Source organism: Xiphophorus hellerii, chromosome 5 (assembly GCF_003331165.1).
Source record: "Xiphophorus hellerii strain 12219 chromosome 5, Xiphophorus_hellerii-4.1, whole genome shotgun sequence".
Taxonomy (NCBI): Eukaryota; Metazoa; Chordata; class Actinopteri; order Cyprinodontiformes; family Poeciliidae; genus Xiphophorus; species Xiphophorus hellerii.
In genome coordinates, this window is record NC_045676.1 from 6,462,460 (window position 1) to 6,487,594 (window position 25,135).

Sequence of the window (25,135 nt, forward strand, 5' to 3'; positions counted from 1 at the left end):
CACTGCCTCTTTGTCGTTATTTTGGCTAAATAAATGTTACATTTTTGCTTGGAATTTCAGGGACATGTTGTCAGTAGTTCATAGAATAAAAGAACAATGGTCATTTTAGTAAAACATATAACTATAAAGAGTAAAATCAGAGAAACTGATCATTTTAAGTGGGCTCTTAATTTTTTCCAGACCTGTATTCACTTGAATAAACGTCCTTTGATTACTTGTAACAATTTTTATTTTCTTTTTTCAGTGTAGCTGTAACACCTGAAGCTGACTCCGGATCGTTCCTCTTTTGGATCAGTTGTGTAACGGTTTAATTACAGCTAAAACATGTGCATGTGGGCGTGTATGATCGTAAACATTAGCTTTTACATAAAATTATTGAGGTTTACCATCGTTCAATACTGTTGTGATATTTTTAGTAAATCTGTGTTTCTCTACACCTTCTGGCACACCAACATGCTGAAAGTACTTAGATTAAAGTAATGTTTGTCTTCTCTGCTTTCTCCTATCTCTTCCTGCTTCCTACTCGTTCTTCTTCGGTTCTTACTTTCCCCACCCCTTTTTCACCCAATTTGCTTTGAAGAGAGGAAATCTGCTTTTCTGCAAAAGCTGCAGCCGCCATCTGTGGATGAAGTTCTTCACTGTATGGAGAAGGTGGCGGTGGGGGAGAGGAGGTTTTTTTGTTTTTTGCAGCTCTGCATCATTTCCTTTCGCATCACTTCTGCTGTTGTTGGCGTATCAACCTGAACTGAGCTGTTTGTCCTCCTACATTTATCTTATTCGTCTACTTAATCCTTTCTATGATGGATCTGAGCGCCGTTGTGATCATCGTGGCCTTTTCTCTTGTGTCTGCAGGTGAGTTCATCAGAGTTGGTTTGTACAAAATGTTTTAAAAAGAAAAGAAATAAGATGATTAGGACAATAAGCTTCCGCTTTATGCTTGACTGAAATGTTTTTTAAGACGATGGCGAAGGTAAGTGGAAGAAATCTTCTTGTTTTTGTGAATGTTGGCTCAACATATTTACACATACGTTCATTTATGCCATCATATATGTGTTCTGTGTTAAAGAAAGCGGGATTTTTAACGAGGGTTTTCAATTTAAGTTTAACTTTATAGTCGAACTAAGTCTAGCTTTCAAATTTTAGGTTTTTGCCCCTAACATTTTGAGTTCACAGCAGCAGGATTAGAGGAAATTGTGACTCTGTAGCTCAGTCAGGAAGGAACAGACTTTAAACTAATAGATATTTTAGATCTAATTATGTAATTATCAATAACCACTTTCTGTTGGTCTTGTTACAGCGCCAAATTTACTACAGGAACTTTGCACATGTTAAAACTCAACCCTCGCACTAATGTCACGTTTGCACCTCAAAGTACTTTGACTGCAACCTGCAAAACTGTGATAGCATCAAACTGAGAGAGAAACAGAAACGCCGGGAAAAACAGATTTTAAAACTGCAAAAGGGATTTAAAAAGTAATCTGATTAAAACAATTGGATCTGGATTCATTTTTTATTTTTATGGACTCATCTACTGAAAAACAGCCAATCCTGCAAAACATAAAAAGACAAAAATGAAGAGGAAACTATCTGAATAAGAGTCCAAACCCATCATCTAATGCACATTTTTAATCTAGTTTCAACATTTAGTCTTCTTTCTTTCACATCTAACATCAGTTATAGAAAATGTATCATCCTAAATTAAACCACAACCATCCCAACCAGGTTTTACTCACATTTCACTCAACAGACAAATCAAAATGACCTCATTTTACAAAGGTACCAGTCAGGAAAAGAGCTGAAAATCCACAGGATTATACATACCAGGATGCAGTGCAGATTTACGTTAGGTATGTGAAGAGAATTTGAGGCAATAGTGACATTAGAAAAATGTTATGTTTCTCCAAAATTAGTCAAAAGATGACAGAAAGTGGGTAGGGAGACTCCCAAAACAAAAACAGAAGCCAGCACAAAATTCTGGTTCTGTTTTATTTGCATATCTGAAGTACGAACTGGGTAAAAATAGTGAGCTTTCTCTTTCAAAGCAGAAAGTTCATGCAGGGCTAAAACATTCTATAAGCTTGTTCAAGCGACATGTTTGACACAAAAACAACATCATATTTGTAGGAAAGTGTGGTAGTGGCAGGGTCATGCTCTGGGGCTGCTTCTCTTCACATGCAACTGGGATTTTATGTTTAAGGTAGAAGCAGAATTTAGTAAGTTTGACAAATCAGACAGATTTCATTCTTCAAAGTCCCAGCGCTCCATCCTGCTGCATCCTTCGTGCACAAAGCAGCATTATTATAAATCCTTCCTCCATAACGGTTTACCTCCCAGCTGCTATTTTCATCATAATAACATCCCTGCTGTGCAGTGTTATGTTCTCATGTTGTATATTTGTCAATATTTGCCTGTACAGTTAGATATTTTTTACCTTAGTTTGAAGATGTATATTAAACTTTAACTAGCTGCTGTTACATCTGAATTTCCCCACTGTGAGTAATAATTAAGGATATTTCTATTCTAGACTCCACACTGCTCCTTTATTGTGGACCAGAGGCTGTAGAACATTTTCAACATTGATCTAAACAACAGGGAGCAATTTGTTATCCTTTACATTTGAGTTTTACTGATGGTTGTATGAGAAAAGGTTCCTGCAAAGCTTCTCTGACTTAATATTTTAAACTTTTGTGTTGTTTTGTGTGTTTTTCATAGAGACTGATGGCCAACAATCGACTTTAAATGCAACCGACCCCACGATGAATACTTCCACTTCCACAGTCTGTTCCTGTGCAACGTCAGCTCCCCCTACTTCCAACCCCTATAACCTTTCTATCAAAATGGGCGTCCTCAAAGTCCGTTGGACAGACACATGCAAAGGGACTGTCGAGCTGGTTCCGCATTTTAGCGTCAACAAATCTTCCCTGCCTGTCTGTCAAAGCTCAGAGAAACAAGTCTCCGAGATTCTTCAAAATGTTTGTAAGGACAGAAAGGGCTGTGAATATGAGCCAAGATGGCTCCGTATGGATACCGAAGCGAGGGAATGCTACATGATTCATGCTAACGGAGCTAGCCCAACGTCCGGCAAGACATTCAGAGTCAAGTGCAAAGGTTGGTGCCGACAGCATTCCGCACATTATAACCCGAAATCATTTACTGAAATACATTTACTCAGTTACATTTAATAACTTTTGGGGAAAAATATCTACTTTTAGGACGAGTGTGTTTACTACGCTGTATTTTTTTTTATTATGAAGTGCTGCTGCTCTTACAGGAGTAAAATTTCCGGATTTCTTTACCAGCGAATGAAAAACAAACAAAACTCATCAGACACAGACCTGCAGTTTTTAAGTTTTTACTTTGTTTTGTTTTTTGTTTAAAGAAACGTATTTGGAAAAAACTTTCTTTACCCTAATTTTGTTATTTTGTAATTATTTAAAATATTTTAATTTTGGTCCTTAAAATGCCAAAAATATAAACATAGAATTAATTATATCTTGGTCCATTTGATAATGTCATTTTTAAATATTAAATGATTGATAATTTGATCAGTTACCCAGTAATTAAGCAGACTTTTTACCCAATACTTTTCTACTCAAGTAATTTCTGGGACGGCTACTTTCTACTTTTACTTGAGTACAATTTTTGGGTACTCTACCACCTCTGATTATTTCTGTGTTTAAGAAAGTTAATTCAGTTTAATATAAAACTTCAGGACACATACTTAGCTCCTTAGCTCCCATTTTGTCTGACTTATGTTAGGAATCTTGGTGTTATCTTTCATAGCTGTTTAAAATTAGTTAAGTTGTTAAATTAAGTTTTTGCCACCTGTTAAGTCTTATTTTTGTTTAAAAGTTGCAGCATATAACTTTTATAAAAAGTGTTGTTTTTTTTTACATGTTTGTTAAAATCATTATTATGTTGCGCCAATATAATATAAAACAGATAATTTGTAAAAAAAACCCCCAAAAAACTCCCAGTACCATCTGGAGAAATACACCACTCAGTCAGAAACAACCAATCAGGGTCAGGAGGAGGGTCTTAGCGCTGTCAATCACTCTTACCCGCTGGTTCACTATAACAAAGCCTGCCACGAATGCTAAGGCTAGTTAGCATAGCCACCAATGACAGCGGAAAAAACTGTTTTTCTCTAACGGTAAGTTGTTGCTCCACAGCTTACATTTAGCAGTGGGTACACAAGAATGATTGACAGCACTAAGACCCTCCCCCTGGCTTTGATTGGTTGATTTTGGTCAGGTGCGGTGCATTTCTTCTCTCCAATCTTTTCACAGGTTGTCTGTCTAATATTATACTGTCACAACATTATAAAAGTTTTAACAAAAATGGGAAAAACATATATTTTTAAAATATGTTTACATGCTGCATCTTTAAGGATTTTGAAGGAAATGTTTATGCCTTTGTTAAATCGCTATTGGATTATTGTACCTCGTTATATAAAGGCATAGATAAATCCCTAATGCAGCGTATTGGCTTGTTTCGTACTAGCTGCCTGTTTCGTTTTGGATAGATTCCTTTAATGACTTATGAAGCTTTGAACGGATTGGTCCCTTCTTATCTGCAGGATCTTTTGAAACGACACTTTCATGGAGATTCAACCTGTTTTAAAAGTGCTATATAAACAAGTAGAGTACTAAGAATTGTACTCAAGTAAGAATAGAACTACTTCATCATATTTTTATTCAAGTAAAAGTAGAAAGTAGCCATCCAAGAAATTACTCAAGTAAGAGAAAAAAGTAAAAAGTCTACTCAAGGACAGAGTAACTGATCAAAATATCAATTATTTAATATTTAAAAATTACTTAGACAGTTGGACCAAATAGCTTTAGTAAGTAAAAAAACAATTATTGGCATGATAAATTAAAACAAACTCAATAATTTCCAGTTGCATGATTTATTGTTTTTCCTCTTTTCTCTTTCTACTAAAACTGGATGATAAAATTCTTCCTTGTGGTGTTTTGGTCTCATTTATCTAAGGACAATTTTGTTTACAGATACTTCATAATTAATTTTATTTGTTGTTTCTGTTATTTTGTTAAGTAATTTTGCATATTTAAAATGCCTTCCAGTTCAAATTAAATGAGTTAAATATTTTTTAGAATTTAAAGTTTATTGATCTTTAAGGATGTGTTCTTGTACTATTATGCCATTAAGATTATATTCCTGGAAAATGATGTCTAAACTACAATATAATCATTTATCACAATATTGTGATAAACGATGTTATTGTGACAGGCCTCCCTCAGACAAAAGTATAAAGTTATTTTTTTTAATCAATCAATCAATCAAATTTTATTTGTATAGCACATTTCAGCAGCAAGGCATTTCAAAGTGCTTTACATCATAACAAACACAGAATCACAATGCAATATAGAATCAATCATTAAGTCAAGTTACATCAATAAATTTGTAATTGATTACATTTCAAATACAATTCTAAACAGGTGGGTTTTTAGTTGAGATTTAAAAGAAGTCAGTGTTTCAGCTGTTTTACAGTTTTCTGGAAGTTTGTTCCAAATTCGTGGTGCATAGATGCTGAAAGCTGCTTCTCCTCGTTTGGTTCTGGTTCTGGGGATGCAGAGCAGACCAGAACCGGAAGACCTGAGAGGTCTGGAAGGTTGATACAATAAAAGCAGATCTTTAATGTATTGTGGTGCTAAGCCGTTCAGTGATTTATAAACTAACAACAGTATTTTAAAGTCTATTCTTTGAGCTACAGGGAGCCAGTGGAGGGACTTTAAAACTGGTGTTATGTGCTCTATCTTCCTGGTTTTAGTGAGAACGCGAGCAGCAGCATTCTGGATCAGCTGCAGCTGTTTGATTAATTTGTTGGACAGACCTGTGAAGACGCTGTTGCAATAATCAATACGACTGAAGATGAACGCATGGACGAGTTTCTCTAGATCTGGCTGAGACATTAGTCCTTTAATCCTGGAAATGTTCTTCAGGTGATAGAAGGCCGACTTTGTAACTGTCTTTATGTGGCTCTGGAGGTTCAGGTCAGAGTCCATCACTACTCCCAGGTTTCGGGCCTGATCGCTAGTTTTCAGTTGTAATAACTGAAGCTGTGCATTGACTCTAGATCGTTCCTCTTTAGGTCCAAAAATAATAACTTCAGTTTTGTTTCTGTTCAGCTGGAGAAAGTTTTGGCACATCCACACATTTATCTGTGTGGATGTGCCAAATATATATAATTTGGCATATATATATATTTTAAATATATATAATTAACAAAAAATAACAAAATCAGGAAAAAGAAAATTTTTCCAAGTCAGTTTCTTTCAATAAAAACTTATGAAAATGTAACAAAAACTGCTGTGTATGTGTCTGCGTCTGGTGAATTTTTGGTTAAATCATTTTAGTTTTTTATTCAGTGGGAAGAAAATCCAGAAATTTTACTCAAGTACTATAAAGTAAAAATACTTTATAGTGCAATTACTCAACTAAAAACAAAAAAAATGGTAAAAATATTCCTAAAAGTATTTTTTTCCCCCAAAAAAGTTATTCTAGTAAATGTAATAGAGTAAATATAATTATTTGCTACCCAACTCTGCATAGAAATAAACTTGACAATAACACACTGGTGAATTTTTGCTAAATTTCATAGAAGTCTGTCCAAATGACATTATTTAAACCCCACTGATGCTATTAGATACTGTTCATGCTTGGTAAAGTTCGTTCCTTCCTTACTTTGCATGATGTTATCATTAAGACTTTAGAGAATATTGTCTGTTTGTCTCCAGTTGAGAATCTCCCAGATTTTGAGGGGCAGCTGACGGCCTGTAAGGTGGTGATAGCTTTGCTCAGCATCGTCCTCCTGGTCCTTTTATTAATGCGCTTCACCAAACCCACCGTCATGGCCCTGCAGAAGAGATGTGAGTACACACACACACATTACTCATACTTCTAATCTTATTTAGCTAACCCTGTATTCAAAAAAAAGAGGAGTTGTGAAACATGCCGGTACGCCAGCGAAAAATGTGGGTTTAACGGCGCAAAATTACTGTTTTCAGTATCAGACAGGAGGCAACATCGCTGGGTCGGGCCCACACAAAGTCACAGTGGTGAGTCACACACTTTTATTTTTTCTGTTAATTGTTTGCTTAAAATTATTCTATAAAGCATTTTTATCACCAGCATATTGACACACCAATACATACTATATCTCTGTATCTTCATAACGACTTTGCATTCACATTTACCAAGTATTTTTAGTGCAAATATCTTGAATACATTTGAAATGAGACAAAACTAACTTACAAGTAACTTTTCAGTACAATATAGGATCTGGTTTGTATTATAACAATAACTATATATTTTTACAACAGGACATAAAATCACAATCTTTGTAACATTCAAAGATTACCACACAATTGATAATTGAAACATTACTTTGCATCAAAAATTAAAATATGCCTAACAACAGAGAAAATCAAGTTGGTTGTTAACATCAGTCCAGCAGCTTCAACCCCTGTATATTAAATAAAATACATTAAATATCCCTAAATAAACTACAGAGCGATGGCTCCCAATGAGCAGCTGACAACAGTTAACAATTGTAAAATTAAACGTAGCTAAAACGTAGATTAATTATAATAACAGTTACAAAAATAAACAAAACATGGCAAAATTACACTTGAAACCCCATATATAACTAAAATAGTACAAAATATATGTTAAAATGTAATACTTGTAAAGAAAACATAGAGCTTGTCCTAATACTTACCGTAGTTAACAGAAAAAAGGGTCGGAGCTGTCGGTTACTGGTTGCTACGGTAACCACCAACTGCCAAGAGCAGCGTAGCAGAACTTATAGAGCAAAAAAATGTCTGGAGAAAATATATTTTTGACTATATAAAATAAATTTGAAGAATAAATGAACACATTTTGACAAACTTCACATCTACAGGGTGGGCCATAAGTTTCCATACATAGAAAAAATAAACAGTTTATATTCGACAACTGCTTTTATTTTTGTGGGACTCTGTGTAATCGCTGCCCGTCTTGGACCACTTCGTGGTTGATCTGCAACATTTCCAGTTTTCTGAAACTTGCAAATAAGTTTTGCCACAGTGTCGTGTGTGATGCTGGCTCCATGTTTTCTGTTAAAGTTTCGTGCAACTGCTTCCCGATCCAGCCATCAGTATAATTTCAATTCTTTGCTCTTTTGTCAAACTCATCTTCTTGGGTATCTGAAATATAAAAGACATATACATTTTACATTATCCTATTTATGGAAACTTATGGCCCACCCTGTATAACATTGTTAAAACGAAGCCCTGTTACATTGTTTTTCTATGACAACTAGAAAAACAAAACATCGGTAGACTTCTCATGATCACATACACAGACCGCTGGGAGACAGTTTGTGGTCTGTGTTTGTTTTAAAGTCTCTGAAATGAAGGCGGAGGGTTAGCGATTGCTCTTCATTGCCGCTGCGTTATTTTACCTAAAAATTCTCCTGTTTGTTTAAAAGTCAAGTTTGTATAACATAAGTATCATAATGTGACAGTGTTTGAAATTCTGTTTTTAAACAGATAGAAATAATGTAGTGTAATGTACATTTTAATCACTTTTACAAAACAGATTCACTTAAAAATATGCACATTTAGTTGACTATATATTTATTTTTAAATAAATAAGGAAAAAATATATATGTCATTTTAAGGGGTTGCCAGGTTGCCTATTTAAAAATGTACATTACATTTTTGATTCCGTTTTGCCTTCTTTTGTTTCCTAACAGTTTCCTACCATCGAGGGAAGAGTGTCGCTAAGAACGAAGATGAAGAGAAAAGATTTTCAGGTAACCTGATATTATGTCAGAAGGTGCCAACAGAAGGTTTTCTGACCAAACGTCATATTTTAGATTTTGTTCTCTCAAGCAGGACTTTTGTCATTCTACTCTTTAATCACTGTGGAAATATTTCTGCACATACAGAAAATATATTGTTTTTTTAATGGCTACAAATGGAGAACTTTGTTTTTACAAGATCTCTCTGGTTTGCAGGTGTTTCAAATTATGTCCTGATCAAACTGTTGCTTTACTTGTATTTTATTTACTCCAGTAAAAGTAGTGACACTTCATAACATTCCTCAAGAAAAAGTAAAACGTATATTGTAGTAAAACTCCTCCTAAAAGTAGATTTTTCCAAAATGTTACTCAAGAAAATGTAACTGAATAAATGTAATTAGTTAGTACCCATCACTGAGGATAAGTGAATTTCTTATATAAATAAAACATCAAGAATTTAGCTAATTTATCAAAACTTATAATAAACTTTCTATTGGCGCTTTGCTGTAAGTACAATATCAGCTCATCTGAAATTTGTTTTAATCCGCCTCCTCTTTGTGCCTGAACAGCTCTGGAGCGTCTGACAGTCGGCGGCGGCAGCAGCCCGTCGTGCAACAGAAACTTCTATAACTACTAGTCTGCAGGATCCTCCATCTTCATATCCATGAGTGTCTTTCTCTCCGTGTTGAAGATCTGTGTTCAAATGTGAAGCTCTAGATTGGACCTGTGTGTAGAAAAACTGCCTACGCTTGTCAAATGAATTACTATGACTTGCATCACACACAAACATCATTGTAACATTATAGTATGATTTTATTCTGTCTGTAAATTAGAACTGTTTGTCTTGTAAATTACCTTGAGATGACATTTGTTGTGGTGTGACACTGTATAAATAAACTAATATGAATTTAATCTACTTAGTTGGGCAGTTTCTAATTCTTAAAATTTGTCATTTTTATCAAAGCAAAATGTTATATATAGAAATGGAAATGTTAATTAAATCTAATAATTTTTGAAGGATCCAAACTGCAGTAATTCAACTAGGGATGCAACATTTACGGTAGATATAAAAAGTTTGCACACAGTTGAAATGCCAGGTTTTCAGGCGTTAAGAAGGAGACTGATAAACGGTTTCCACAATTAATGAGACATTTGTCCTGTACAAGACTACTCAAAAACATAAATCTTTGAAACTTATTGAAATCATCTGCTGTGACTGCTTTAAAAATTTAAAAAGGATATAAGAATTCAAGAGTACAATTTCTTTGTCTTTTTAAGGCCAATTTAAGTCCATTATTCTTTAATTATATATTTTTTAAATATCTTTATTACTTGGCTTTAACAACTTCTGTCAATTTCGCATTATTTCAGCAACCAAAACGGATTTTTGTTTTTTAATGTAATGGCAAGGTAGCAACATGTAGCCCTGAAAAGCTGCTACCATTAATGTGATTTAGGTTGATGCTCTTATTTTGAAATGTACCCGGACGTTATCTGTTAAGACAAGGAAGGAGAAATTATGGCGATGCCATTTATGTCGGACTGCCATTTATGTCGGACTGGCAAACATGCACGCAACCTGCCTGGCGTTGTTCTATCGAAGTGCTAAAAGTGTAACTGAGCCCCCAAGTCTTCCGATAACAGCAGCAAGCTCGTAAAACTAAATAAATTAACGAAAGTCCGATGCCAGAGAGGTAAGCTAGCAATACTTTAAAAAAAGAAAAAAATCGAATGACAGACGTTCATTTCGTCCGTTGCTCTTGATAAATGGCTGCAGACGTGTGCTACTTGCTTTAAGCCCTAGGTACAACGGCCATTGTGGATAGAAAAAAATGTAATTCCCGCCATAAAATTTCAGAAATTTCTTTGAAAAAACTTTAACATTTCTGATTTTGAAAAGAAGATTAAGATAAATATCTGATTTTTTTTTTTAGAAAAAAATTAAAATTTCTTACTCTAAAATTTTTGACTTTTGAAATTCTAGAAAATTCTGAGTTTTGTGGCAAAAATGCACTCCTTTTCCATTATATTGTATGTACAATGACCATCGTAATAGCGTGATGGTGGCATGTTGTGGCCGTGAAAAAACCATGCTAAATGTGTTAAGACTGGATTGGCCTTGGTGACCCTGAAAGCAATGGTCGCTTTGTCTGCCTTTACTTTGACATCCAGGTTTATGCCTCTTCCATCTAAAGAGAGCTTCATGCTGAATCCCACCCACACATCTTAAATCTTTCTGTTAGTTGATGTTAGTTTGAAACACCAGTCACAGAAAAATTTGACAGTAAAAGTGTTTCAGAGTTTCAGAGAAATTATTTCCAAATTCAGTTAACTTTAAAGCTTGTTTAAAACTAAAGTGAAACTGACGAAACAGCTGTATGTGGTTTTTGTGTTTTTTGTCACTCTGCCGTGGTTTTGGTGAATACATTTAGTTTTCCATTCTCTGCTTCTGTGTATTTCCTCATATTTTCTCACATGCAGAATTTTATACTCAAGTAAATGTTACTGAGTAGACTTCAAAAACACAAAATCTTAACAAGTATTTTTGTCTACTTTCTAGTCCAAATATATTTCTAGGAAGATATAGGAGCTTGTTTTACGCCAATAATTTCTTAATATTAGTGAAGAAGTACCAGTTCTGCTGGTACATTATTTTACTAATGGAAAAAACATCTTGTTATAAGTGTAGGAATCTGCCAATATATTAACATATAATATTAAGGAATTATTTACTTAAACCAAGCTCCTATGTCTTGCTGAAAAGTCACTTGTAAATTAGTTTTGTCTTATTTCTAGTGTACTAAACTATTTACACTAGAAACTAGTCAAAAAATATTTTGCTGTGTAACTGTAACTAGTTACCACCCAACTCTGGTCATGAGAAGGTAGACACTCGAGTACTGCGAGCAAATAAAGAAATAAAGTGTGTCGAAAAAAACATGAAGAGATCCTAAGAAGAACTGAGCTAAAGTAAATCATGCGGATCAAAATATAAAGAAGTAAAAGCAATATTTTCCTGGAGATGGTTGTTCTGGTTAAAGCAAAAATACAACTTGGTTCAGAATCAATTGTGTAAAACAACATAATATTAAAACGGTATAAAGCCCACACAGCATTTTAGCAGCTTGACCAAACTTGAGAAACAGTTAATCATTTGAAAGTCTACATGATGCAACTGCAAAGCCAACTGATGCAGCAGCATCATCAATGATGCTGCTGCAAACCTAACTGTTGCAGCAGTGGCATCTCCTGATACTACTGCAAGGTAAACTGCTGCAGAGGCATTTTATGCATGCTGCTGCTGCTACAAAATAAAGTGCGCTCTCCGCCATGGGACGTGAAAATAACATAATTTGAGTAACCTATATTTCCTCATGAAGTAGACCATGCTATGTCATTTGTCGCAAACAGCTTCGTGGGCCAACTCGTTTTAGAGTGTGTTTTCAAGTTTTTATCAGTTATTATTGGTTAAATATTAGTCTTAGTTTACATTTTATTAGTCATATTAGCAGTTTTAGTTTCTTCATATTTTGGTTAATTTTAGGTGCAAAATTCAAAAAGGTCAAAGTATTGTGATTATGTAAACATTGATTGGATAATGAACACTCAAAAGAAGAAACCATTTTCAAAAAATGTATTCAACTATTGTTGAACAACAACTGACTGCTGTTTTCTCTATTGAAAGACTAATAAATAGATAAACATACTTTGAATCTATTCAAGGTTTGAACCTGTCTTCCTATGAAAACAAAGGACATTCTATCTATAAGTTCATTAAGTTTTAATTTTAAAAATGCATGCTATAGTTCCAGTTCGTTATAGTTTTTTTAATTACTGTTTTTATTTATTTCAGTTAACAAAAAAGTTTTAATTTCAGTTTTTGTTATTTTATTAGTATTAGTTAACTATAATAGTCTTGATTCCCAATAGTTGGAGTATATGTTGTTCTCATCTGTTTCCAGCTCTGTTGACTTTATTTTGCTCATATTTTGGATGAGACTTGATGGTTAATTGGGAATTATGAAAGTTTTACCTTTCACATTTTTTAAAATCTAAAAAAACAGATTGTTTCCCAGTGCCTCTACATGTTGTCCCGCATATTTCCCAGACTTTGCAGAAATGACTGTATGTACACCTAGAGACAGAAAATGAGACTTTTACAAATTGACATTCTCACATTCACCGTTATGAAAGGAGCAGCGTAGGTGCAAATCACAAATTACCGACGACTGGATTCCCCCCACCGTTGAAAACATGCAAAACTGGCACAACTTCCAATATTGCAAAGGATACAAGAAGTACCCCCTCTGTGTTTTGCCATTTAATGGACAAAGTTAACAAAATGTCACCCATAAACTGGTCAGACATTTTAAAGTCTTCTAGAACCACAAGATCCAGAAAATAAAAATAAAGAAATGATTCAGGGAACATTTACAGTTCTGTCTTCTATTTAGAAACGTGTTCAAGCGTTGTTGCCGTTTTCTGCTCAGTAACCAAACTGCTGTTAGCAATATGAGCTAGAAATTTTGAACAACTTTGAACTTTGTGGATTAATCCGTTTGAACATTTACTGTAGTGGCTATTTGTACATGAAAACCAACAAACTTAAAAGTGATCAAACTAAAGGCGACTATTTATGGTCATTGTTGGTTTTTGCAGAACAAAACAGGCAGAAGTTGATGCCGCTCCGTCATGTAGCCCAGCTGAATAAGCGCTATTAGGTTCAACTTCAGGATTTTTTAGAGTATTTACTTTTCAACTTAAGTAGCTTGTCGAGTGTTTATATTTCAAAACAGAATCCCACCCCGGACTCTGGACTGCTTCTCTTTCACGCTCTGGTATATCTCCGCCATCTTGATTCCTGTACCAACAGCGCCGCTGATGGATAATGACCGGCGGCGCCCCCTGCTGGGTAGGTGACCAAACTACAACACCAAAAGACTCTTTAAGTGGAGGTTATCAGTTAATCATTTGAAACTAATTTTAATCTAATAAACCATTAATTGACACTTAATCGTAAGAAGATTAATTATTTACATCCCTCACCATTGATTTAGTGATACACAAACTGCCAGAAGTACAACTGACTTTATCAATTTCAAACATGTCAGTTGGATAAAATAATAAAATGACGTTAAAGGGAGGATATTAAACATGTACACTTTCACAAGAGGTGTGTTAAGTTTATTCCTCTTCTTTCAGCCGATCTACATCCGTGTTACTCTAGAGACTCTGTGGTTGACGCTGTGGGCGGTTTCAGACCACCTCTTCAGCTCGTCAAACGACAGCATCGTCGTCGTCGTCATCATCATCATCACTCATGATCAGGTCAGGTGGATCAGTTGATAAACTGGGTTGATGCAGCTGCCAAAGTCCACCAGCATAACTTGATGTTGAAAAATCCAACTTAGAAAGTCTTTTTTATATTTATAGAGGTTAATATCAACAAATATTAACATTTTATTACATAGATAAAAACATTTCCAGTTTGAATCATTTTAAACTACTAACCAGCTTCGGATAACTTGGAATCCTCCACCTTTCAAAAGAGGCGTTTCTCCCCTTAGTTCAGCTAAAAAAATCATCATTTGGAGCTGCTAACATTCCAACACAACTTATAATTTTTAATAAAGATTTACTCCATTAAATTTGTTATTTTTTAAAGAACCCCAATTTTAATCCTGTGTTTAGGTTTTGTAATAAAATCTTTGCTAAAAAAAAAAAAGTATCAATAAATTTTCTTTTATAAGATGTTGATATTTGTCGAGACTGATGTAATAACTCAAAGAAAAATAGATCTGAACAATATTACTGGAATTTTGTGTCATTCTGTTGTGGAAAATCAGTGCAATCATTCCATGAAATAAAAAGCTAAATACTGCAAGTCATCATGATATCTATTTTAAAAATACTTGTTGTTTCTTTATTATTTTTAGCCAAAGGTATTAAGAGCCATGGTTCCATTGTGGAAGGTCCAAAGAGCCACCTATGGCCCCAGAACCACAGGTTGAAGACCCTTGGAATAGGTTTACCTGACAGCAAAATAATTTCTTCACCGCAATCTGACTTTTTTCTGTCACAGGAAGAGGAAACTATAATAATAACCTCACAGAACTTCACTTCAAACAAATCAGACCGCTTCCTCTCCTTTTAATAACCTGCTAATCTGCAAATAAAAACTCTATTTTTGACAAAGAAATGGATGAAAACTATGACGTGCAAATTCTACTTTACTGACACTGACTTTAAATGGTCCAAGCTGAATTTCTATGAAGAAAAAAAGCATGATTAAATTATTATAAACATGTTGCAACGTGAATAGCCATAAATTATGGCATCATCTAAAATCTCTTGATGAAAATTAAAATATATTTTCATTTTCCAAGACTAATCGTCTGAACGCAGGTCAATATTTCAAAGCATATTTATCTTAATTTAAACATCTGACCTTCATTTAATGTCGGATTTTAAAAGTATGTTTAAATAACAGCTATTCTACTGACATTTTCTGGTGACATTATTGTTTAATTTGAATTTAAATTTCTTCATGTTCATCTGTGTCATTTTCAAAGCACTTGAACAGAAAGAAAATATTGTTATTTTTCAAGAATATTTAATTCAAATTTATGGGGGAAAGGGGGAGAAAGTGAGACAGGAAGGTTGCTAGCAAGTGCAGATTATGGTTTCCTCTGCCGTTGACGTCAGCTTCCTGTTTGTGTTAAATCGGGTTCAACCGAGACGTCGTGTCCCTGTCTTCCATTCTCATTCTGAGCTGTCCTCATTTACTCCGTTTTTCTTCATTTATGTTCATTCATAGAAAACAGTCGATACTATGAGCTTAAATCCAACAATGACACAAGAGGAAGTTCAAAATTGGAAAGCATTGATGAATTATTTGGCAGGATTGTTGCAGTTCTCCTTTAATAAACATTTTCTCCACTTCTCTCAGGTCTTTCAAGCCAAATATCAAAGAACATTAAGAGATGCCAATGTTACTCCAATACAACACAGAGAAAACAATACAGAATTTAATTGTGGTTTAATCTCAAATTTTTTAATCTTGGACCCTGGTTTATTAATGTTCAGTAATCATATTACATAAGTCATCAAATAAAATATGTAAACATTTATGTTTGATCAGTTAGAATATCTGTTCCAATGAGGTTTGTTTAAAATAACCTTTATGTAGGTATTAAACACTTTTCACTGAAACTGCAGTATGTAACGTTTACAAAAAAGGTTTTTTTTTACGTATTTGTTAATACTGTCACTGTGTTGTGACAGTATAATATTAGGCAGGTAATCTGTGAAAATTCAATCTCCTCCACCTTCCTGAGCTACTACCTCTGAAGAAACGCACCGCTCTGACCGAAAACAACCAATCAGAGCCAGGAGGCGGGTCTTAGCGCTGTCAATCATTCTTGGGAACGTTCTGGTAAAAGTGCTAATGATGGAGAAACAATTTACCGTGACAGGAAAACAATTCATCCACCATCAGAGAGACTGGTCCTGGCCCAGCTGAGGCCTCGGGTGAGGACGTTTCTAGACCCACTGCAATTTGCCTACCAGCCCCACTTAGGAGTTGACGATGCCGTCATCTTCCTGCTGCAACGAGCACTGTCGCACCTGGATGGTGGAGGAGACACTGTGAGAATCACATTCTTTGATTTCTCCAGTGCCTTCAACACCATCCAGCCTCTGCTGCTGGGTGAGAAGCTGCGGAGGATGGGTGTCAACGACTCAGTGATCTCCTGGGTGACTGACTACTTGACAGGCAGGCCACAGTTTGTCCGTCTGGGCAGTGTCCTGTCTGATGTGGTGGTCAGTGACGTAGGAGCTCCACAGGGAACTGTGCTTTCTCCCTTTCTTTTCACCCTGTACACCACTGATTTCCAGTACAACTCTGAGTCATGTCACCTACAGAAGTTTTCTGATGACTCAGCGGTTGTCGGGTGTATAGGGGATGGAGGAGAGGGGGAGTACAGGACACTGGTGGACGGCTTTGTGGAGTGGTCTGACCAGAATCACCTGAGGCTCAACATTAGTAAGACCAGAGAGATGGTGATTGACTTCAGAAGGAAGAAGACACCTTCACGGCCACTGAAAATCAAAGGGGAAGTGGTGGAGGATTACAAATACCTGGGAGTTGTAATCGGCAACAGACTGGACTGGGCATCTAACACTGACGCTGTGTGCAGGAAGGGGATGAGCAGACTCTATTTTTTAAGGAAGCTGAGATCCTTCAAAGTGTGCAGCAAGATGTTGGAGACCTTTTATCACAGTGTTGTTGCCGGCGCCATCTTCTTTGCTGCTGTGTGTTGGGGAAGCAGCATCAGAGCCAGCGACTCTAATAGACTGGACAAAATCATCAGGAAAGCTGGCTCTGTACTGGGACTAAGGCTGGAGTCCCTGGAAACTGTGGTGGAGAGGAGGACACTGAAGAAGGTTCTCTCTATTATGGACAATAACAGCACCCTCTCCACCACATAGTGGACAGATAGCGGAGCACCTTCTCACATAGGCTGCTCCAGCTCCGCTGCTGTAGGGACAGATACAGGAAATCCTTCCTGCCACATGCCATCTCACTGTACAATAAAAGCTAAATCATTGTTCTGCACTAATCAGTCCAATTTTGCACAACTGCACTGTGGCACACTTGCTGTACATATATTTACATATACATATCTGCATTTTTTTGAATCTTTGCAAGGACTGCTCTAAGTTGCTTTTTATATTGACAGCATGTTATATTTTATTTTTATTTTGTCTACAATTGATACTCAGTGGTGGTTGTTGTGTGTCTTGTCTCTATGCTGCTGTAACTGCGAAATAATTTCCCTGCTGGGATGAATAAAGTAATTCTATTCTATTCTATCATCAGTGTCCATGCTAACTAGCATTAGCATTTTGCTATGGAGAAGAATCTGGAAAGAGCAAGAGGGAGCATGAGCTTGATTGACAGCACTAGGACCCTCCTCCTGGCTCTTGATTGGTTGTTTCCGGCTGAGCGTTGAAAAGACGGAGGATTTCATTATTTTCAATTTATCTGCTTTATGTTATACTGTCACAACATTGACAGGTTTAACAAATGTGTAAGAAAATATATTTTTCATAAATACTTTGGCTTTAAGCCCACATTTTTGCATTAATTTTTTTTTATTGCTCTGGTGTAAAATTCTGATTTTAATTTCTTCATTAACTGTAAGCAGAAAATCATCATAATTATCAGAAATAAAGACATCAGTGTGTGTGTAATACAATTAATTAAGCTATATAATGTACTGGGCAGGCTGTTCTCTTGACAACTGAGAAAACAATAAACATACTTGCATTTTTTTTTAAAGTAACAGTGGTTTTGTGAAGGAAATGGAAAAAATAACACAACAAAAAATATGTTGTGGCTTTTGCCTTTTGTTGATCCTTCTAGGCCACCATAATAATCTGCTATACTCTTTTTAACTTGTATATTATGATGATTACATTCAAAGAAATATAAACACAACACTGATATGTAGGGTTTTATTTTGACACATTTTCACAATATTTTGTTTTGCTGCATTTCATTATAACTAATACTGATATTAAGAAGACTCACACTACACTTTAAGCTCAATTTATTTAAAAGGTAAAGTAAATTTAACTAATTAATAAAAATATCACAAGATGTAAGCCTTTTCTCAGTAAAGTGTCCAGATTAAAAAGATTTATCACAGTAAAGGTCACTTATAGGAGATGCTGTAGTGAATATATGATTAAATACATTTAATAAAATCTGGGGTCATTTTGACAAATTATTTCTATTTTTATTTCATATTTTGGGTGTTCATTTATTTTATCTGTAGAACACTTTGCCACAGCTGTCGTTTTAAAACGTTCATATTCAAACGTGTCAGTTAGCCAATCAGAAGTTTCCAAAGCTGTGATGTCATCAGTGGACTTCCCCTCATTGCTTAAAGAGACAGTAAACATTCTGTATAAAACTTTATCATTTTAAAGACATAATAAATAAATCTGATATTTTCTTTCCTTCATTTTTGTGGAATTCATCAAATAAAAATTATTTTGGTGATTCTTAAACCAAAAGGACTTTAGTCTGATTTAACTGTCAGAAAAAAAAGTGTCTTTTGTTTCATTGCTCTCAGTTAATAAAGTTCAGACAAAACTTAAAGAAAAAGGCTATAAACTCAGAGCTTTGCTTTGAAAGTAGGTGAAATAATATTAAAAAGATCGTATTGGTTTTGGTGAATTACTTACATTAATCTCTGTAATTATGAGAATTATTTATGTAATTTTTGTATTTATGTAATTATGATTATCATGTAGGATAAATCAATGTCTTGATTCTTACTGGAGCAATAAAGAAACCACTGCAACTTCTTTCAACAACATTGGGAGAACTTCACACGTTTTATTGTGGTTGTCATTTATGTAGTTTGTGATCATTTTTCCAGTTAGGCAATGGGGACCGTTTGTAAAGTTACAGTCAAACGTTAGCAGCAATAATTTAGGTTATTTAGCCTGTCATGAAAGGGAAAAATGAGGGTTCATTCTTTTAAAGTCATATTATCACAATGATATTCATTTATTTTTAAGTATCAGAATTTCAACCTAAATCTTTAGTCAGCAGATATTTAGCATAAGAACTAAATATTTAGCTTCACACTAAAAATAGTGAGCTAACTATTTAGTTTAAAGTTAAACATTTACCATTTACTTCAGAGATAAATATAAAGCTAATATTCACATGCCAATAGTCGAGATTCACATGTGAATTTCCAGTATAGAGCAAATTCACATGCCAGTTAGCAAGCATAGTAATTAGTTTGCTAACTAAATATTTAGCTTTATCCTAAATATTTAGGTCATAGCTAAGTATTGAAAGTATTGAGTTTAAAGTTAAATATTTAGCTGTAAGGTAAATGCTTAGCTGTCAGCTAATTATTTTGCTAATTAAATATTTAGAGATAGATATTTAGTTTGTAAACTACATATTTAGCTAAGCTAAATATTTAGTTTGGAGCTAAATATTTAGCTTGCTAACTAAATGCGTAGCTTCAAACTAAATATTTAGTTTAGATTGAAGCTCAACTTAGTTTGAAATAAACTAAACTAGTTTATTTAGTTTGAAGCTAAACATTTAGGTTGCTAATTAAATGTTTGGTTTGATGCTAAGTGTTTTGCTAACAAAATTTTTAGTCTGATATAAAATATTTAGCTTGCTAATTAAATATTTAGTTTCAAATTCTGACACTTATAAATGAACGAGCAAGGTGGTGAAAATGTGACTTTGAAAAATGAACTCCCAATTCTTTCCTCTGATGACAGGCTAATTAACTGAAATTATCGCTCTTGATTTTTGACTGTGTAACTTTACAAACGGTGCCTCACAGTTTGGAACCTACTTGGGTAACAAAGAAAAGGTAATTTTTCACTTTGTCCATTTAGAAGTATGAACAGGGAAATGTTTTGGAGACTAGAATAATTCGCATTAAGACAGCTTTGACAACACCATTGAAAACAACAAACCCACCAGTCATGAACTAGCAGACAGAGTTAAGTCTAATGTCCTTTGTTCAAGCAGAAGATCGATTAACACACACAGATACACAGAAGACTGAATCTTTAGTCTGGCTTAAGAGAAGATTAAACACCATCTACATGCCACACTGGGACTGCTGCCGGTGTCTCCGAACGCTACACATCTGGCTAAAGGACTGTCCACAGCGGGAGCAGCTGTAGGGTTTCTCCTGCGTGTGAACTGTTCGGTGCCTCTTTAGGTGACTTGAAGAGATGAAGCTTTTCCCACACAGCGTACAGCGGTAGCGTCTCTCACCGGTGTGGACAAGAAGGTGGACCCTCAGGTTGTTAGGCTGGGCGAACCCTTTCCCACAGTGGGGGCAGGTGTACGGTCTCTCCCCCGTGTGAATCTGCTGGTGCTGCTCCAGGGCTGCAGTGTTTGGGAAGACGAGCCGGCACACCGTGCACACCAGCAGCTCATTATTAAACGCAGCGCCGTTCCTGGGCGGCCGCCGCTGACTAGGTGTCTTAGCTGCAGAACCTGTGCAGTGGGAGGGCGGAGGAGGATGTGGAGCAGCGATGACACCAGCCATGTCAAAAGATGGCGCAAAAGCAGCCACTTCACGAGTGACGGCCATTGGACCGTCAAGAGCGTCTGCCTCTCCCTGCGAAGGAAAGGAAGACGAAGCATGTCCAGAGTTTGTGTTCCCCAAACCCAGCTGTGCAACTGCGTAAGCTGCACCAAGATGGCTGACCCGCTCCTGCATCCAGGCCAGATCCAGGTCCAGGTTAAGGTCAGCGCCTTGTTCTTCTGATTTCACAGCAGCTGCCAGATTAGAAGGATGAAGGCTGTCATCTGTAGTTTCCTCTGGCTTTATTTTGCTTCCTGGAAGGCACTCGGTAAACTCCCTGCTAACGGGGCTTTGAACGCCAACACTGCCGGCGGGAAAACTGCTGCTCAAAGGTTTCATGGCCTTCCGTTTTGCTCGAGGCCTGAAGGTCAGATCTATTGTGGCGTCAGTGGGAGACGGAGAAGACTGCGAGGAGGACAGTAAGGTGCTGGTACTGGTGTCAATGACAATATCAGCAGGAGGAGATTCTTCACTCTGATCCCGGGCTAAAAAAGGACAGAAAGAGAAAGAAGTTCTGCAAGTAAAATGGATCCGCAATGCACATTCACCTTTGAAGTTTCAAGTTTACATTTTCTGACTCTAAATAATTAATAGGAAATAATCAGAATTCTCAAAAAAAATGCATATTTTTTTACAGTTAACATAAACTCAACATAAATTTGCTAGAATTGGCAGTAATGTCTTGTTTTCTTTGATTTACCATAAAAAACAAAATCTAAAAATGTAAAAAAAAAAAAACAACTGCAACATTATTGTCAGGATCAAAGGTCCTGGAGAAATCACTAAAAACCAACCAGAAGCAGCTAAAACTACGATGGGAGGTCAACTCACCAGAAGAAAGGTCGCCACAGTCAGTGCTGATGTTGACCTCCACCTTCACATCCAGGCTGCAGCTTTCTCGCTCCTTTTTCACTTGTTTTTGCAAGGCTAGCTTAGTTTCTTCTTGCTGGAATACAGTAAATAAACCAAATAAATAAACTATTTGTTTTTTAGTGCTTAGAATATGATTGGATATGTTGTATGAATGGATTAAATAGAATAGAAGATGTTAGTTTTCATCTTACAGGAGACGGTATTAGATTGTGGCGATATTGTAGACTGCTAAACATGACGGTGAAGGTAAATGTTTTGGAAACCGTAAGATAATAGTAACATAAAAGACCAATTATACGTATTCTAAACTGAAATGTACAATGTGTATACTGGAGGACTTAGTTTTTATATTTGATTAGTGTATATGTTTATATAACAAAATTTCTGACCTGATAATGAACTTTATTAGGTTCAAAATCTAAAACTTGTTAAATATATTTGACTTAAAGAGTAGAAGCTAGTTGACACAAATGTGGCTCAAATGTTTTACAGTGTACATATTGAAAATAAAAACGTGGAAAAAAACCTTTAAAACTCAACTGTTTCTCCTGTTTACTTCTAAAACAATTAATATTTTTATTGTTTAAATTTCTATTGGTCAAATACAGCACTTAAAAAAATCTAGTAGAGAATGTAGTTGAAATAAAACAAACCATCATGCTTCCACCACCGTGCTTTACAGTAAGTAAAATGTCTCCCAGTAGCTGCTTTCTTATATACTCTTCGGTTCTCATTGAAGTATTTTTGTTTGTTGTTTTATTTAGTTGTGTTATAAATGCTTGAACTGTTTCTTTTATAATATGTGGCGACAATTTGTGAATCAAGTGAAGATATTTTGGGCTATGAGTGTATATATTGTCAATTTAAGAATAATATTTATTAATTCTTTGTGCTTTTCCATTGAATGTTGTTTTTTTTCTCAACAATAGCTGAAAATTTTTATTTTTAATTCCCATTATGCTGATTAATATTTACCTGTGAAACATGATGAAATGTTACGTCTTCAGGTGCTGCAGGAAGAGGTGCCAACAGAAGCTGATGGTTGCCAGAAACTGAAAAATGTAACATAAAACTATATTATGCATTATTCTTTGCAAAAAAAAAACCCCAACTCCTTTTAATGCATGACTTAGTTTTCAGTCAGGTTTGCCTAAAGTTGTTTTGGATCATCGCTTTTAGATTTTGAGGTCGTCACAGAAAAGGTTTACAGGTTAGGTTTTGTTAAAAAGAAAAAAAAAAGCTATATATCAAATGTAATCTACCGCTTTTTCTCTTTAAAAACTCCTGCTCTTTCTAAAACAAAGCCTTCAGGAAACATTTACATTGGCCAAAGTTTTTATTATCGCTCGTTTTTAGTGCTTTTAAATGGAGAGGAATTAAAATTCTCCTGCTCGTTTGTTGGTCCAACAGTGACACCTTGTGGTCATTTTGAATAACAGCATATTTCTTCGTGGGTTTTAAGCTGAAATAAAGGAATTGGAGGGAAATTCTTAAAATAGCGTCTTTGGAAAGCAGAATTAGGAAAAATATGCACAATTGTGTTTTGTGATAAATGTTATTTAATAAGCGGTATAATGTCTTTGGTTTTTTTGTTTAAAAAGGAAAACTGCATGTTGAAAAATTAAGGACAGTAAATATTGTCCTTTGTGAACATTAATATGCTTTATTTTATATAAGGGAAACATAATGTTTTGTTTTCTATTTGTTTTAAAAGACTCTCAAGGACTATTTCATTTATATTACATCATGATTAAGCCTTGGAAATTATTTTATTGGGTTAAACATCTCCAACAATTTCATATCTTTTCCTTTTATGCTACAGTTTTCAGAGTATCTATTCAGTTTATCAGATATCCTGGCTACATGTAGATAAGGACTGAGAGCCGGGGTGTCTAAAATACCATTTGTGACCCTTGGAACGATTTTAGGCGGCTCTTGATCTCAATTCAAGAATGTCTTCATTTTGGTTTGCCAAGCAAATGGAAAAATATAAAGTGCAACACCAAGTTTTAATCCAGGTTTCTGTTTTGAATGTAATTGTTTTTTTTTTTTAAGACTAAAATACCACTACCAATAGTCAGTTCACTATCAAATAAAGGCCACTAGAGCAAATTAAACCTTCACACAAAAAACTGCCTTGGGCACGATCATTTAATAAACTTTACAAAATAAATCAAGAGTGAGCCATGTCTGGTTGTTGTTGATAAAAAGACCAAAAATCACTAAACAAATGATGGTTTGGTGTTTTCTGCTTAATCTGGAAAACCTGCAAGAGCATTTTATGTTTAAAAAATACAATCTAATAAAATATTGTGTATATTTTATACCCAACATTTATACCCACATTTATTTATTTTTCCCCAATTGGATATTTTTGGCCCCATTGTCAAAAAGTTTGGACAAATATAAAGTGCAACACCAAGTATTCATCCAGGTAAACTGGGAATGACAAAGCATCCAGTGTTGATATATTGGTATGGGAGGGGGCCCTAAATTAAAATCTGCTCAGGGCCCCAGACAGACTACGGTCGGCCCTGGTGGAGGGGGATTCTGGAAGCCACGCCCACAGAGAGTCAACCTCAGACAGCTGCTGTCACCAGTTGATCTCTCACACCAACAAGCTCGTCTGGGATTCACAATCATCCCCATCCTGACATAACCCCGACCCTCTCCTCTAATCCTGCTCCATCGCACACCGACGGTCCCATCGGCGCCATCTCCGTCCGTTTACCTTCGCCAGGCTTCAAATGGACGGCGTACATTTCCTCCCGCTGGCGGCTCCTCCTCAGCCTCTTCTCGCAGCTCCTCACCTTCACGTCCATTTCCTGCAGCCTCTGCCGCAGGGCATCGTTCTCCTTCTGGCTCTTGTCGAGCTCCAGGTCCATCTGGGAGCGCAGAGCCGCATAGCCAGCGTCCACCAGTTTGCAGATTTCCACCACCGCCGAATTGGCCAGAATCTCTATTACCGAGGCGATTTGCGCCTGGAAGCCCAGACAGTCCTCCATCATCCCCAGCGGTCTTCCTGGTGCCGTCTGGACGGACTCATACAGAGAGAGAGAGAAAACCCAGTCTCCTTCTTCCAGTTAAAGTGTCTGCTGTTTTTAAACTGTCTTGTTCCGATTCCCGGCAAGGAGCGCATGCGCAGACATGAGACGTTAGAAGGGAAAAAAACAGGAATGCGTCACAAATTAACTGACAACTGAATATATACAATAGTACGACTACGTATTAGAGACATTGAAGATAAAAAGCGTAAATTTCTGACAAAAATTTACAAGAAATTTTGAAATTGATCTAATAAATTTTC

The 25,135-nt window shown here is 35.8% G+C and overlaps 2 protein-coding genes across 3 annotated transcripts; one reads left to right on the forward strand and one right to left on the reverse strand.

Annotated features, from left to right (window-relative positions):
* Positions 1-164: 164 nt before the first annotated feature.
* Positions 165-9,700, forward strand: cd5 (CD5 molecule). Of its 2 annotated transcripts, none has more exons than XM_032563414.1 (6): positions 165-870; positions 2,713-3,108; positions 6,759-6,890; positions 7,029-7,079; positions 8,759-8,818; positions 9,376-9,700. In XM_032563414.1, the coding sequence occupies exons 1-6, from the start codon at positions 798-800 to the stop codon at positions 9,441-9,443; spliced, it is 780 nt and encodes a 259-aa protein (XP_032419305.1). In that variant the 5' UTR covers positions 165-797; the 3' UTR covers positions 9,444-9,700. The 2 variants fall into 2 exon arrangements, with proteins under 2 accessions (XP_032419305.1, XP_032419306.1); XM_032563415.1 differs by having other exon boundaries at positions 171-852.
* A 9,490-nt stretch (positions 9,701-19,190) lies between these two features.
* Positions 19,191-25,103, reverse strand: LOC116720247 (zinc finger protein with KRAB and SCAN domains 3-like). The gene is made up of 4 exons (XM_032563396.1): positions 24,560-25,103; positions 22,804-22,880; positions 21,787-21,901; positions 19,191-21,440 (listed from the first exon to the last, which is right to left on the reverse strand). The coding sequence occupies exons 1-4, from the start codon at positions 24,834-24,836 to the stop codon at positions 20,461-20,463; spliced, it is 1,449 nt and encodes a 482-aa protein (XP_032419287.1). The 5' UTR covers positions 24,837-25,103; the 3' UTR covers positions 19,191-20,460.
* Between the last annotated feature and the right edge of the window lie 32 nt (positions 25,104-25,135).

Coding starts and splice junctions, on each gene's coding strand:
- cd5 (XM_032563414.1), top strand. CDS start 798: ATGATGGATCTGAGCGCCGTTGTGATCATCGTGGCCTTTTCTCTTGTG. Junction 3,109..6,758: donor ATTCAGAGTCAAGTGCAAAG/GTTGGTGCCGAC, acceptor GTTTGTCTCCAG/TTGAGAATCTCCCAGATTTT. Junction 6,891..7,028: donor CATGGCCCTGCAGAAGAGAT/GTGAGTACACAC, acceptor TACTGTTTTCAG/TATCAGACAGGAGGCAACAT.
- LOC116720247 (XM_032563396.1), bottom strand. CDS start 24,836: ATGATGGAGGACTGTCTGGGCTTCCAGGCGCAAATCGCCTCGGTAATA. Junction 21,902..22,803: donor CATTTCATCATGTTTCACAG/GTAAATATTAAT, acceptor ACTGTATTCCAG/CAAGAAGAAACTAAGCTAGC. Junction 21,441..21,786: donor CTGTGGCGACCTTTCTTCTG/GTGAGTTGACCT, acceptor GTCCTTTTTTAG/CCCGGGATCAGAGTGAAGAA.